We start from the raw sequence: 16,338 nt of genomic DNA on the forward strand, positions 1-16,338 counted from the left end.
TTGCAAATAAATTGTGTCTTTGGATATGGTCATGTAACTCCAAATCTCTGACATTCACATTCAGAACATAAACAATCACCGTACATAAGATTATAGGACAAATATATGGCAAATAGAGATAATTTATTATTTTATCAAAAATTCATCACAATATTTACAACGCTTAAGTCATGAACCCCACACATAGCCTTTCTTTTTCAAGACACTTTTTCTTTAAAATGTTTTCTTTTTTGTTCTTCTCTTACTCTGTGATTTCTTTTTTTTGCCCTCAAACACAGGTTTGGCAGTCACCATGACTACGTTTCCCAGTTCTTCATCCTCACCACTTGAGCTACTGCACCTCTTCTTCTCTTTACAGTCTGCTGTCTTCATTGCAGAGACCTTTTTCCTCCTTTTGCTCTTGCCTAAATCTCTGCTTTCTGATTCCTCTACTGAGGAGTCACTAGAAGCTTCTGAAAGACGCAAATTCCCTATAAAACCACCTCCACAGACATGTTCTTTTCTGGAACCTGAATGTTTTCTTCTCTTTCCGTTTTGGACTTCGGTTGCCATAGCCTGATGATCTGTACAGCCTGCAGTATCTTCCCCTTTCCTTTCTTCATGCTCTTTAAGTTCAATCTCATGAATCTCATCAGCTGCTTCTTTTTCCTTCCTCTTCAGGCAAGTCACAGCTCTGCGCAGTCTCTGACTTTTAATAGCTATTTTTTCGTGCTGTTCTAGTCTGAAGAATGAATCAATTCGAAGCTGAGTCTATCAGAAATAAAACAGAGAAACACCTTTGGAGGTTCTCCTGATAGGAATTCAGTTATCTCAACTACACTAGAAAGCATCCCAAATTAAAGTAAGACAAAGGACTAACAAAATTAATATAAATATAAATAATACAAACAGATGCGAAGAATAAGACACAATATTATATAAATACCTATACTTTAAGTTCTGCAACAAGAACCTTTACAGAAACTAAATAAGCAGCAAACTCCAGTGAAATTTTACAAACATCGTGCTGCTTGATGATTAGACATGTGTTGCTATTTTCAACCTTAATACTGACAATCTCTGTAGCGCTCTTAAGTATGTCCTTACCAACACACCCTTAGCTTCAAGCTGGTAAAACTCCAGAATGTTTACTAAGCAAGTGTTACAAGTGCACTTTACATTTCCTATGCTAGTGCAACAAATTGTGCTTATTTGGCCCAAGTTCATTGTAACACATGTTGCTACAGTATACAGATTTAAGAGCAGAACTAGAAGCAGTCACACACAAAGGGTCTGTGTGACTCAACCACAGCTAGACTTGCTGTATAAACTAAGCTAGTCCTCTATATTCTCCCTAAAATTGTATAAAAGAATCAATGCTTCCAAAGGATGTTCCAGTCAATCTGAAAGTGAACGGCTTTAACTACAGGATTTGGTACCTTTCACTCCTTTGAGCAACAGAGAGAACCTAGAACACTGGTTTAGACTAAGGATCTACTTTGCTTATGGCAAAAGGAGAAAAGAATCTGACCTTAGGTGATCAGTTTTACAACTGGCTTTCACAGTACAGCAGCATGCACCACTATTCACTTTTAAGTTTTATTAAAGTTGACAGAACACTTATATGGAAATCAGAGTAATATTATTAATGTTGCTGCTCAGTGGTTCAGTCTGCACTCTTCTAGAAAGAATATGGACGGTACCAAATGGTCAGCCTCCCTTCACCAAAATCTTAGAGGTGTTTTTATAAATCATTTTTAGAGACAGCATGCTGTCTTTTAAAAGTACCAGAGGTGCTTGAAGTACTTGTGGTTTCAGCTACATCCAGAACAAACAGCAATGCAGAGCTGAGATAGGTGCTTGATAGGTAACAAAATTTGAAACCAGCAATTGAAATCATGTAGAGTTCCTCACAGGGCACCTAAATCATACAGAAATGAAGTCCAGAGAAGTAAGTTTAATAATTTTTAAATGTAATATATATGAAGACTTTTAAAAAATGGTCAAACCCCAGTTTCTGAGAAATGTATTTTAGATTAAAACCTTGCTGTTCATTCTAAAACGCTCTTACAATTTTCTAGATACCTTCAAACTACACACAGTTTTATATTTTACCTGCTGCAAGTTCAGCTGTTTCATCACAGGCAAAAGGATTTCATCTGTCTTCGTCCTAGTCCAGCCAAAGCGATTCTGACAGAATGTGCAGAAAGTTAAGGAACTTTGCACAATGGCCATTACTAGTACTCTGCAAACGCATAAAATGAAAATAATTCCTCACATAAAATATGTCTAGAAGAAAGCTACTCTACTTCAAAGCTTTTTCTACTATGAAATCAGAGAAAATACTCTTATTACAGCTGACTTATGTGGATAGTTCCAGTATTACATTACGTATCCTAATCATACTGCTACATCTCTATTAGTTACAGATTTTTTTCCTCTAATATCAACATTTCTAAGAGCACGTCTCAATGAAGACGGAACTCATTTTGGCTATACAGCATTGCTATAGGACAAAGCAAACCTTATTTTTACACTTGCACATACTGGAAGTTTCATTTACTGTTTAAAACACCGCTAGCTCTGTATGCATTGTCATGTACTTTTCAACAATCTGCTGCAGCTCAAGCTGCAATGGATGCAAAAAATAGACATCATTGCAAGAAATGCAGTAAGTAATGCAGCCTGAGTCACCATTTCTGACTAGGCTTTGAAACTTGTTTGCGAAAGACGGCGAAGTGGCACTCTCCTGACAGCTACGAGATTCTCTTTACATGCAATATGAAGCAGCCTCCTCTCTTAGGAGGGAAGAGCCACCCCAAAGTGCCACACATGCATGGCTGCATGCCCTTCAGTTCCAGAGCTGGCATCATTGTAAGACATCGCATGCAGATGGGGCTGAGGGCCCCTCACCCCACTGAGATGTTAAAAACTGGATACTCCTTTACTGACTCACTAACAAGTCTTATGAACTTTAATCTGAGCACTTTTAGCTAACAAGTCCTGCCATATAGTAAAAGGATATTCTCTGATTTGTTCTACATCAGGCTTCCCCCAGATGAACGAACCCCTTGTCTCATCTACCACAGGACTCAGGTATGCTTCTGCCACTGCTGGATTTGGGAAACCTGAGGAAAGCTGCAGGTCCCGCAACTTCTTCTTGACTTTGGTGTCACGTGGATTAGGTCTCAATTTCTTATTCTTCTGAGCCTCATTCCACCACTCACTGAAAAACAGAGGAAAGTATTCATTTGCCTCCATAAAATACAATTTGGAATACCAAGAGCCACCATGCTAATTTCGATAGCCCTAGTCACCCTACTTCAGTTACTACATGAGTAGAAAATTTCCAAATAAAAATGGCCAAAGGGACATATAATCTGAAAGCAGAAAAGACAAACACACACAGTAAACGCAGCTGTTGTAAGCCACAGCAGCAAACATCACCTGGATTGCCCATAAACTGCTAACCGGAAGGCCCTAAACTCAGCCACATATAGGGAGGATGTTCCACATACTATGATCATTTTTAAAGTTTTTTTGGTATGCAAGAAAAAAAAATAAATAAATAAAATAAAGGTCTAACCATTCTCGCCATCGCCAATACAACTGGCTTGGCCCTCTACAAATCTTGTTCTTACCCACAGCCTACCTGTCTGTCTCTTTCCAGGTCATCCATTCCTCACTCCTCAAGTCTCTTTCTCTATGAGCAAGCTACAGCACCTTCTCACAAACTCAGGGAGAATAAACCTCCACTCCACTATGGATCCAGCTCTGCAGTGAACTCAGAGGCAGTCGCACAGTTCTACAGCTGGTCTATTGTCTTCATTAGTCTCACTGTAACTGCTGTATTGACATGTCACCTTATTTACTTGCCATTTCAAATCGTGACATAATGGAGTCACATGTTTTACAATTAACTCAGTCTCCTTAATGACGGTTGTATGCTTAGCCAGCAGAAAAGTATATTCACTAATACTCATATTACGGAGAGACAAAAAAACAAAATATGATGAAGCATACGCAAATTTCAAGAGAGGTTCCAAGCCACGCCCAGGAAATTCATTTAAAATCTCCATCGCTGTCACAAAGCCAACATTTGGGATACCCTCAGTGTAGTCACTTCCAAGCAAGTATGCCAAATTAATTAGCTTGCTTCGATCCAACCCTGTAAAAGAAAGTGCATAAACCAAATAAAACCAGTGGATCTAGCATATGTTCTCTTACAAACTAAAAAATAATATCTGAAAGGCAAAAACCAAAAGGAACACAAAGGCATTAACTCTGTAAAAGTACGTTTAATTCAACATCAGAATTTGCTAAATGATATTCTGGAGCATTCTAGTTCAAGCACAGGTAGTTGTGCAAACTTGGCAAATGCATCTTTGCCAAAATTAGATGTTACAATGTAGAGACCATCGGGAAACTCTAAGAGCTAAGAGATACTATTTTACATATATTTCCCCAGTTACTCTCCTGTTCTCCTCTAATGCTGACTTGAACTTAATAACCCCTGCATCAGAAATAAAAAGCATTCAGTTTGAATTCTAGTTCATAGTTTCAATGCCTCTGCTTCCTAAAAGTGTTCCCAAACTGGAAGCCTTTGCTAGTACAGTTATTAAGTGGACCAAAAGAGCCTGCGAAACTGCCAGAAAGGAGGAAGAACTCAGCTGACCACTTGTACTTGTTATGCAGTAAGATCTGAGGCAACCAGGCTGATTTTCAGTGACTAGCTTCAGGAGTTTAGATAAAAGAACAACATAAATAAATAAATCAGTGGATAAAAGGAAGGATGTGTGTCTAAGCACATAAAGCAAGACCACTGGCATGCTAGTCAGGATATCCATCAACGGTGGTGAAAGAAGAATTGGGCCATGCATGGAAAAGGAATAAAAAGAACAAGACCACAAACGAATATTACATGAAGACCGATGGTGACTATTTTTCCCCAGTAAATAAATAAAAGCTCTGGTTTATTACATTAATAACAGCTAAAAAAAAAAAAAAAAAAAAAAAAAAAATCACACACATGCTTCCACAGCAAATCTTTCAAGTAAGTTACAGTAGCATACCTAAGTAGGTATAAGTAGGGTAAAAAAAATATTTAATTCAGTTTGCTGGGAGAAGAAACCAAAGACATATTTCACCACATAAAAACGTGGTATTTTACATGCTGAAGACATTAAAATATTATTTCAAAGTCTACAGCTTCTCTAAACTTTGAAAATGTCAAAACTGATTTTAAGAGTTCTGCTTAAACAAGGCATAAGTTAAAATTGGCTTATATTTGCCTTAATACACTATGTGACACTGAAGTTTAGTAGTTCATAATTAGCAACAATTTGATTAGACTAGTACAAGGGCAAGCTGAAAGAAGAAAAAAAGCTGTCAGCATAACTAACTGAAAAACCTTTTACAGAGCATATACACAGGCCAGATCTTCTCCCAATCAATTGTGCATCAGTACGTCCAAAATTCACTTCCATTTCCAGAAAACTATAAATCCGATGACATCAGAATATAATTTTCTCACCACGTCAGAAAAGCCATGCTGACATTTACACAGAAACAGGTACCAGGGTTCATACCTCCAGTCTTGAGGTTCATTACACTCAGTGTATTAAATGCAGGTCCCTGAAAATTCAGGGGGGTCACATGGCAGTAACAACAGCAACCCAACGGAACGTCTTTACAGACTCTCCAAAGAACAGGCATTGTAATAACAGACACACAAAATTCTGTAGAAATTACAACTTCAAAAAGATAGATGGCAGTGCTGTCTTATTAAAGACTGTATTTAACAAATCAATACCTGAGGCTTACCTAGCTGGTTTTGAAAATCAACATACTGATAATACTCCACATATTTGTCTTGGCTGAAAAAATTTTTATAAACATGTCGTGCACCAAATAACCAAACATCACTATCATCCGTGATTGTCCCAGAGGTCTGATCAGTAAGGTCTAATACAGCACACTGTGCCTCTGCCTCCATCGGAGCTTCAATATATGGAATGCCAAACAAACGGAGAAGCTCCTATAGGATGGAGAGGAAATAGTTAATACTGAATATAACGAATGAACTTCTATTACAGCTTTGCTTGACTCAGAACTGCTAGAGCCACATTTGGGATGTATTTAATATTTCACAGTAAACCTTAATTTCTGCTGAAGTGCCAAGCACAGTTAAGTCAAAGGAAAATGCCACTTACACCTCTCAGGCAGATAGTGCCATGTGACTCAAGGACTACCTGGTCACACTATTACTACACAGTTTGAGAGCCTGCTATCTTATTTGCACAAGCATACTTAAGTATTGTGCTTTTCATAACATGGAGAAAAGTCTATGTGTTACAATTATGTGGCCTCCATGAAAAAAAGATGCAGGTTAAATAAAAAAAATAAATAAAAAAAAAAAAAAAAGAAAAAAGATTAAAAAAAAACCCAGTCATCAGTTCAGAAAATAGTATGAAAGCCTATGAGAAACATTCATATCAAGCAGGAAACAGTGGGCAGACTAATCATCCTTTGGATGGTATTTTGATATACACGTATTTAATGCACTTTAGACAATTTGCTTGTATGGAATACATTATTTAACTTCAGTTAACTATCTCACACACACTAGTTTTACAGGCTTGGGCCAGAGACACAATTCTGGATTAAGTCATCTCCAGAAATTCCATTTACTCTCCTGCTCCCATTACTCTCATCCCAAGTTGAATGTAACAATCACTGCAAAACCTAAGCTGTAAAATTTATGAAATATATATTTGATATGTATACATACATCTGTGCATAAACACACTTTTTCTTTTCTCCGTGCTGCAACTGGCTTTTGTGCCCTGACAAAGCCCATCTCAAGACTTAAAACTTCTACTGTGATGAAGAGCAAAAGCACAAGGTCAAGAGACTTACAACTATAATGGTGTATCTACCATTATAGGGCACATAGTATTACAAAAGCACTGGCCTTTAAAAAAACAAATCGTCTGAAGAAAAAAGTATGAGCAAGTATTTAACAAAGGAACAAAAATTTTAAGCATTTTAAGACCAACTAAAATAAAAGCATTTCTATATTTCTTATAATTAATTTATTACGTGACAGATACTATGACTAGTCTACTGTATTATGGATATGTTAACCCTAATATACTGTGTTGTAAGTAGTCCTTGCATTAGACTGTATCAACCTTTAAATGCTAATACTGAAACAGAGATTACAGGCTTATGTAGGTATTACTGGTGAGATTCTTTAAGATCAGTTACCAGGGCATAAACCTGGGTTACCACATGGATTTCTTGTAAGATTTTATCTTTTAATCCTCCGGGGAAATCACAACTTAGCTAAAACCCAGATTTTATCAGTTCCATACTTCCTAATATTTTTCATTCAATTTGCACCTTTCACAGCAACAGGCAAAAAAAAAATAAAAATCAAACCAGCTCAACCTTAAAAAGTTGGTGCTTAAAAAGGTGTTGATTTATTCATAATTTTATCATTATTCTATAATGTTATAAGTTATTTTAAAAAGTTAGAATTCAAGATTATCTCAATACATTTAATATTTTAAATCAAGCAGACTGAAGAAAACAAGGTCCTAAGAGGAAAAAAGGTAACCTATAATTAAGCAAAATTACTAATAGCTTTTGAGAAAACATTTGACTGGAGTAGACATCATACTGTATCAAACCAAAATGATTCAACAAATACTACCTGGCTTTCCAGGAACATCTGTCCTGTTACAGAAGCAGCGACACGTTCCTGCTGCTGTTTTTGAGCCTGAAGCATATTCTGCTCAGCAGAAAGGTCATTTTCTAATTCTTCTAGTTCTTCCTGAAATCAAAACAAGCTTTCATTACTTCAACAATTCAGGTATACTTAACTAAGTAAATCACTAAGTCTCCAGTTATAGTTATTCTAGTAGTATGTGCTCCTTAATTCACACTTGGAAGTTGACATAGCTTCTCTAAATTATAAAACCAGAGAGGTCTATTCATCAGACTGCTAAAGTTTCCCTCTGAATTCAGGGAGATTATGATGGACCATCATCTTTAAGGAAAAATAAGTTCCCATAGAATTATATATACATATCAGAAAGCAACAAAACAGTAAGTAGCTGTCCAACAGTCTTCCTTAAGAACTACCTGGGGACACAGCACTTCATTACTAGCTCAAAACAAGTAACAGGGAGTTACCAAACCGATGTCTTGCCACTCATCCTCTGCATCTTTACCACCATCTTCTCTTTCAACACTCTGATCGTTTGCCAACTGCACTTCAGATTCCTTCAGCAAGTCCTGTGTGACAGTATCATGTCTGTCTGTCTCTGCTTCTGGAAGTGTTGTTTCATCACCCAGTTTTTCATCGTATTTAGCAGAAAACTCAGCCTCGCTACTTATTTCAGTTTCCACTTCAATAAAACTTCCTATTAATGGAAAATAAAGATTTCAACTTGCCACTGCTTATAAAAAAAAAAAAAAAAAAAAAAAAAAAAAAAAAAAGAGTATTCATAAGAATTTTTAACTTGGGCAGTGATTTTTTTTCTATATGCAGTAAATAGATATAAGGATCGTGAAATTACAGAAACCTAGTAGTTGACCATTCCTACACCAGTTAAGTTCAATGCACACAAGAACATGCTTTTCTGACTCTTTGTATTGTATACTCAGGTTTCAATGATACAATACCAAGGGCCAAAAACAGCTCAGATTCTCTTCCCACTTTCTCCATACATGAGAATAGAAGTATTTTAAAGCATTTCTTACTAGAAGAGTTTAACTTCAACTGACTACTAACACAGTAAGGTCCTGTTTTCTTACGTTTTTACACAATTAAAAAGCACATACCATCAGAATCACTGTCTTCAGACTGTGATATCCTTTCTTTTTCCTTCTCAGGGCTTTTTGCTTCTGGGAAGAATATAATATCCTTTTGTACCTCAGACACATTCTCTTCTGTTTGCAACACTTCTTCCTCTACATTTTCAGAAATTTTCAAGTTTTCTGCATTTTCAGAAAGGTCTGCTGTTTCAGCATGAATCAAATCCCCTATACTAGATTGTACAGGAAAACAGCTTGGCTTTTGTGTGCACAAGTTTACATCCTTATCTCCCAAACAATTTAATTCTATTTTGGAACCACTTCCTTCTTTGTCTACGTCTTCTTTGCCTTTCCTAGTATTGTCAATACAAGAATAATTTTCAAGTCTGGATATACTGGTGTCCTTGGCTGTAATATGATTTTTGTCCAACTCCCGACTCTTTTGTTCAAATTCAGCATCTTGCAAAATCACCTGGTTTGACAAATTAACTGCAGATGTCGGTATTTTTCCCTCCTTAACTTCGGGAATCTGGTCTTCCTCATCTGAGCTACTAAGCAGCAAATCCTTCACTTCTGATCTTTCTGGTAGCACTCCATCAGTTCTAACAGGAACAACTTCCTCTCTTGCACCATCATCATCACTCAGAGCTCGCTGAATTGCACGCAATGTTCTTGGAGACACACTGCCTTCCTCTGTGACAGATTGGTCCATGTTCAGTCGTCCTGTATCTTCATTCCTCAGTTCTTCTTCTGAGCTGCTTTCTAGCATAGCTGCCTGGATGGCAAGCAAAGTCCGAGGAGAGGGTGGTGCTGTCGCCACACTGTTATCTTTCTCTGTCTGCAATTTCTCAGGTTCAACTAGCTTTGCATTAGCAGGAGATTCATTGATTTGATTCGATTTAGTAAGTTCAGGCATTTTTGATGAGGGCCCTGCAATTGCTTCCAAGTCTTGACTTGTAACTTCGTTTGCTTTAATACCTAAAAGAAAGGGGGTTGGTTTGTTTTTATTTTAATTTTTTTTATTAGTAAAAAATGCTTTATACTAATATTGCATTTTACAGAATGAACATCCATTATATAGACCAGTTTTCTACACATTTACAGATCATAGTTAATAATGTCTAACAGTAATGCACTGATTTCATACAAACTGTTGGCTACATGCACCTGTAAACAATAATCAGGGTTTTTTTTAAACAAAGCTGTAGACTGCATACACCAAACAAGAGGTTTTACAAAATTAAGACCTGACGTACCCTTTATTAGGATATAGTGAGAAGTATCTTCCGAGACTACCTTCCTAAATTCCACTTCTTTCACAAAACCACCTTCATTTTCATATTGTGTTTGGATTTCACCCGTGTGCTGTTGACTCAATTCTTTCTGTACGTTTTCTATGCACCGACTGAGGCTGCTTTTCTTAAGCAAACCTCTAAGCTGGTACTGGGAAAAGGCATTGGACTCCTTAAAACAAACAAACAAACAAGTCAATTTAAATAAAATGCCACTTAACTGCACCTTTTAAGCAAGTTCATCTACCATGCTCTGGAGAGGTAACAGGTTTAAGCAGGTAACATTTGTCTTTCAGTGACTGCTGCACTCCTGGATACTTCAGGATAGTGTCCTGAATAGACAAATGTGAAGTCTCTGTTAAGAGTCGTTATCGCATTGGGTTTTTTTCCTCTAAATGTAACATCTCTTATTAAATAGGCCTGGGTGTAAAACTTTCCAGATGGGATACTCTTATGTAATCTTCATCTGCATTAATGGCAATAGCTCCATTCTGATGGCTTAAAAACCATTACCTCTGGCATTGCTTCAAAAAATGTTCTTTTTCGTTTTGTAAATTCTTTCATCTCAGTCAAGATCTCATATTTTACTTCAGGAGGCAGCTTCTTGAAATCTTCTGATTCAATATCTACAGAGTGAGGATTTTCACATAACACTTCCTATAAAAATGGAAAACAACATAAACACCTATTTTGTATTACAGCACAGCAAGAACAATAAAATATTTAGAGCATCATTTGAAACAACAACCACCCACCCCCAAAATCTTTGTTGCTACTGTGAAGAAAACAGTAAAGAAAAAAAAAACCAAAACCAAAACCAAAAACCAAAGCTAACTACCTAATAAAACACCCAATAAAATAAATTGTTGATGTATTCTATACAGAAAAACTTGCGTTTATTCTTTTTACAAAAGGATTAGTCTAAATCACAGAAGCAGGTTCTATAGCTTCAGCTAATCTGATTTTATCCTTTCAAGGAGGTTCTCCTGAATGTGAACTACTTCAAAGATAAACAGTATTACCAAGTTTCACGAGTTTTGGTTGGGGATTTTTTTGTTTGTTTGATTTCTTTGATGAAAGCAGAGATAATTTTATTATCTATTGTGCCATCTTCTTAGGTTATATATTTCTCTTCTCCTCTTCCCATGAGAACAGCACATCCAAAGGAATACAGAATTTATCTATGAAAACTCAGGGACTGAGGTGCTTCAGTATCAGTTCTTATTTGGAGAAGTACAGGAATTTTGCTAAATATGCTGTCTTACATGTACAAACACATGCACACAAACGCATACATCTCACTTATATCATTACAAGAAATTATATCTTCTCCATATGTCCAGAAAAAGTAGTCAAAAAAGAAAGATACCGTAAGAAATTCCGATTCTGCTGCATTTCTGCTGTGGAGAAAAAATACATTTGTATTTCCTTAGTAGGAATTCACAGAATACTGAAAATCGACTTATTTGCTTGATAACTAATGCTATAGTAGGACCTATACCTCCCCAAACACTACTTTTCTCTTTTTTCTTTTTTTTTTTTTTTTTTTTTTTTTTTTTTTTTAACTTTTTTGTTTGTATTTTAGGCATAGCGCATGAATGAGAGGACTATTCACAGTAATAGTTCAATTAGGATGCACTTACATGCAACAGCTTTCTTTGGTTCATTCTCATTTCCCATTCTTTTTCATCTTCCTCCTCTGAGCTAAAAATCACAAAGAGGAAAAAAAAAAATAGATATTTACCTAGGAAAATAAAGTTCCTATTTTAAGCAAAAGGACATTCATCATCACTTCACCAAGTACAAAAATTCACGTACAAATATATGTACGCATATACATACACACACTCATGAACACATATAAATACATAGACAAGTCGAAAAGATCTGGACAGAAAGCGAGAAGGCAGGCTTATGTCAGTTAAAACTAGACTGAGACAACTGTTGCTGTTTAAATCATTGCCTGATTCATATTTGGTCAGAGCTTATAGTATATAAAAGATATGCAAAGAGTAATCCAACAGATATCTCCATATTCCCACTTAATGACACTTAAGAAGATGTCATAAGTTTGACAAGTTCATACAAAGCCTACTTCTGCTGAACATGTCTGCACTACTAAATGAAGGGAATCAAGCTGCCACACACCAGCTACCCAAGCTTGAACAGGCAGTTCCATTTAGTCACACAGACATGGCCACAGAGACTGAGGCAGCACTTTCATCCTTAAACATGAATCCAGTTTAAAATTTAGTCTGTGGACTCTAAGGTGCTTCTGTTATTTTCGCATAAATAACTAGAAGGCTTCTGTACCCAGAGCTATAAACTAAACTTTCCAAAAGAAACTGAAATAAAACATAAAGAGATATACCTTACATATTATGGAGCCTCATGGGTCAAAGGCCTTTCAGCAGCATCAAAAAATGTGGTTTATACTTTTATCTGAGTTTATTATCACCATTTAAGCTATATTTCTTAATTCTACCTACCTGTTCTTCTCCTCTTCCTGTAAAGGTGGCAATGCATATATATCATCAATTTCTTCTCTTCGAACTTCTGTAATACTGGGAAATGCTTCATGGCTTAGGGAAAGAAAAAAACCCCAGTGATTAACAGCTAAAAACTTCCCTGCCACTTATAAACAAGGGTAAAATACTTTCTATTCTTGCCTCTTGCCCTTAAGAGCATTTTTGATAACTTGTCTCTTCAAAAACGTTTTCAAGAGTTTCTCTGCAGTTTTCCTGGAATCATGGCTGGCAATTTCCTTTCTTCGTCTTCGCTCAGCCTGTGAAAATAAGATTAACACCAACAAGATTTTGCTGGATGCTGAAGATACAAATCCAGTAAACTACTGTTATAATTCTCTGTGCTGAGTCTATGAGCAACTCCTAACTCATCCAACATCAATGGGGACATAGTTCTCAGGTCCTCCAAACCCCTCTATGTTGATTTCCTCTGTTGAGACTCAGGAACAGTTTTCAGCTTTTGGGTACCAACACTTGCAAGTGTAGTGTTCAGGTCCATTCTAGACCCAGGCTTATGCCATCATTTACCTCTCTGCAACATAGTTTCTATGCAAATCAAACCTGAATATATCAAAAGGAGGTGCTGCATGCTCCAACAGCAATCCAAGAGTGAGACTGCAAAGAACACCTGCAGAGAAGGTGTTTGCACTCCAAAGCAGGTGAAGGCACTTCAAGCCCTCCATCCTCACGGTACATAAACAGAATAACAAGGAAATTGAAAATGGCTACTTAGCATCAGCAAACATACACCCTATTTTGCACTGCAATGACTCAAGAAAGACACTTACCAAGGTTTGCCTCTTCAGAAGCGGGGCCCCTCCATCAAACACAAAGACAGGTCGAATCCGGAAAAACAGTAGCTTGCAAAGCCGACGAAACAGAGTGAGGAGGTGAGCATTTTGTATGGAATTACCACTGCGATCTCTGGCTCCCTTTATTGCTTGGTTTAACCAAATACTGATATCTTGAAAGAACCGTTAAGAAGAAAAATGTGCTTATACATATACCGTATTAATAGTTGCTAAAAAGTGCACATATTTGACTAAGTGGGTTTTGCCCACTGTTCCAGGCTTGACTTATTGAAACCAAGACTATCCAAACACTTGCAAAATTTGGAGAAGAAATTCTTGCCCCTATTGCCCTGGACAAAAATGGGAGCTAAAATAACTGTGCAGCAAGTAGTACCTCCCCAGTTGCTTTTACAAATAAACAAAGGGTAACTTCTTACCACATCTTTCCAGTATTGAACCAAGTATGTATGATGGGAAAGCTGATGTAAAAGTGTTTATGTTTTTTCATCTTATAGTCCTACATTATCAATAAATGTGCTACCAAGAGCAGCACATTTATTGATAAAGCACAAAATCCTACTGCTTGCGTAAGGAACTTAGTAAAAGAGTCCCTTTCTAAAAAAGAAGGAGGAAAAAAAAAAGGCAGCTTAGTGTTCCACATATTATAAAATCCATTTATCAAAATATGGTCGTTTTAAAATAGAAATAAGCACATAAGTTAATGAGGTAGAAATAAGAGCAATAGTTAAAACAATCTCCCTCGCAATCCAGTTCCTCGGCTTTACTTTCAAAGGATACCAACAGCAAGAATTTTTCCTTCCAGCACTTCAGGGTTTATCGGTCTCCCAGCGCATTCAAGCAGCTTCCAAAGTCCCTGAACTCCCATTGCCCTCTCTTAGATACCCTGAGAGACTCTAGGAGGAACGAAAGAAGGAATAACCCAAAGGTTATACCCTCCGCGTACACCGTATTAACGCGAACGCGTTACTACCGCAACTACAAGCAAGGCGGCAGGCTGAGGAGGGGAAGGTAATGCCGCCCGGGAGCCGCTCCAGCCAGTTCCGGACGACTCCGTCAGCTTGCGACATGTGAAAAACCTTTAGAAACTGCGCTCAAGCACGGCGTCACGGCTGCTGCGGGCGGGCCGCCACACGGCCATGGGCCCGGGGACACGCTGAGGCGCTCCGCGGGGCGGCGGCGGCCAGGGGAGGGACGGAGGCCCGGCCCGAGGGAGGAGGGCTGGGGAGGGCGGAGGAAGGTGGGATCTCGGCCGGAGCACGGCTGCGCTCACCTGCGGTGGGCGCCCAGGGCCAAGCCCGGCACCAGACGCGTTAGCAGCCCCCTCCGGCCCCAGAGCCCCTCGCAAACCCGCCTGCGGCCTGCGCATGCACGTCCCCGCCCCGCTGGGGGCGTGCGCTATGGCGATGGCTGTCCCGGGCCGGCGGGGAGCTGGTTCTTGACAGGCCTGCGGGACGGGAGGGCGGCATCCCAGCCTCCTTCCCTCCCCGGCAGCATTCCCTGTGGTTCTAGTTGCCGTGGGCGAGCGGGTTCCGCCGCCGTTGCAGGTGGACCCCGCGGCTGCAGCTGCCGTGGGGTCCTGAGGCGGGCGGGCTCGGCGCCTGCCCGCGAGGAGGGTGAAGTGCCACACACCACCTCGCAAATACAAAAACCGCCGTATTTTTGTTCCTCTAAAGACGATTTCCTCCTCGCCTCTGCTCTCCCCGCTCCTACACATCCCCACTGCCCCCCGCACCACCTAGCTCCCACCGGGAATCCCTAGGAAAGCTCCCAGCAGCCGGGCACCAGGAACCTGCACCCTCCTGCTAATTCCGGAAGGATGGCATACACCATGCACTTCACTGATGAAGTGCGACATTCTACCCAAAAGCAAATAAAGTAACTGCAGAAAGAGAGGTCTATCACGACACAAACAGCAAAAGGCTACTGTCAGAGAGGGGACGCCCTCAGTGCAACTGATTATTAAGCAAAACTTGGAGACATTTATGTAACTCATGTAAGCCTGAAGTCCCCCAAACAACACAACTACTGCATTCTAAAGAAATCTGAGTCCTCAGCCCAAATTCAGCTTGCAAAAATAAAGTCTGAAAATAGCTCATCTGGAAAATAAATTTTCAAAACACATGAGTTTTGTTCAGTCATCAGCCTGCAGACTTTGGGCAATTAAATATTAGAAGTTAAGTCACAGTGGCTGCACAGGCTTATAAGTAAACATCTTATCTCCAAGGACTGCTACAGGCTGGGCAGAGAAGAGATTCAGAGCAGCCCTGCAGAAAAGGACTTGGGGGTGTTGGTTGACGAGAAGCTTAACATGAGCCGGCAGTGTGCACTTGCAGCCCAGAAAGCCAACCGCATCCTGGGCTGCATCAAAAGAAGCGTGACCAGCAGGTCGAAGGAGGTGATCCTGCCCCTCTACTCTGCTCTTGTGAGACCCCACTTGGGAGTACTGCGTACAGTTCTGGTGTCCTCAACATAAAAAGGACATGGAGCTGTTGGAGCGAGTCCAGAGGAGGGCCACGAGGATGATAAGAGGGCTGGAGCACCTCCCGTATGAAGACAGGCTGAGAGAGTTGGGGCTGTTCAGCCTGGAGAAGAGAAGGCTGCATGGTGACCTCGTAGCAGCCTTCCAGTATCTGAAGGGGGTCTACAAGGATGCTGGGGAGGGACTCTTCCTTAGGGACTGTAGCGGTAGGACAAGGGGTAATGGGTTCAAACTTAAACAGAGGAAGTTTAGATTAGATATAAGGAAGAAGTTCTTTACAGTGAGGGTGGTGAAGCACTGGAATGGGTTGTCCAGGGAGGTTGTGGATGCTCCATCCCTGGCGGTGTTCAAGGCCAGGTTGGACAGAGCCTTGAGCCACGTGGTTTAGGGCAAGGTGTCCCTGCCCATGGCAGGGGGGTTGGAACTAG

The 16,338-nt window shown here is 39.4% G+C and overlaps 1 protein-coding gene across 2 annotated transcripts; it reads right to left on the reverse strand.

Annotated features, from left to right (window-relative positions):
• Positions 1–106: 106 nt before the first annotated feature.
• On the reverse strand, positions 107–14,792 carry LOC115603725 (DNA repair protein complementing XP-G cells-like). 2 transcript variants are annotated; one of them, XM_030475900.1, is made up of 16 exons: positions 14,702–14,792; positions 14,209–14,324; positions 13,408–13,583; positions 12,764–12,879; positions 12,584–12,676; positions 11,738–11,798; positions 10,608–10,751; positions 10,059–10,266; positions 8,830–9,780; positions 8,179–8,408; positions 7,697–7,816; positions 5,803–6,016; positions 4,003–4,147; positions 3,005–3,205; positions 2,095–2,179; positions 107–750 (listed from the first exon to the last, which is right to left on the reverse strand). In XM_030475900.1, the coding sequence occupies exons 2-16, from the start codon at positions 14,294–14,296 to the stop codon at positions 214–216; spliced, it is 3,369 nt and encodes a 1,122-aa protein (XP_030331760.1). In that variant the 5' UTR covers positions 14,297–14,324; positions 14,702–14,792; the 3' UTR covers positions 107–213. The 2 variants fall into 2 exon arrangements, 1 of the variants encoding a protein (XP_030331760.1); XR_003989978.2 differs by lacking the exons at positions 107–750; positions 2,095–2,179; positions 14,702–14,792 and having other exon boundaries at positions 3,120–3,205; positions 3,632–4,147; positions 14,209–14,434.
• Between the last annotated feature and the right edge of the window lie 1,546 nt (positions 14,793–16,338).

Source organism: Strigops habroptila, chromosome 2, assembly GCF_004027225.2.
Source record: "Strigops habroptila isolate Jane chromosome 2, bStrHab1.2.pri, whole genome shotgun sequence".
Classification (NCBI taxonomy): Eukaryota; Metazoa; Chordata; class Aves; order Psittaciformes; family Psittacidae; genus Strigops; species Strigops habroptila.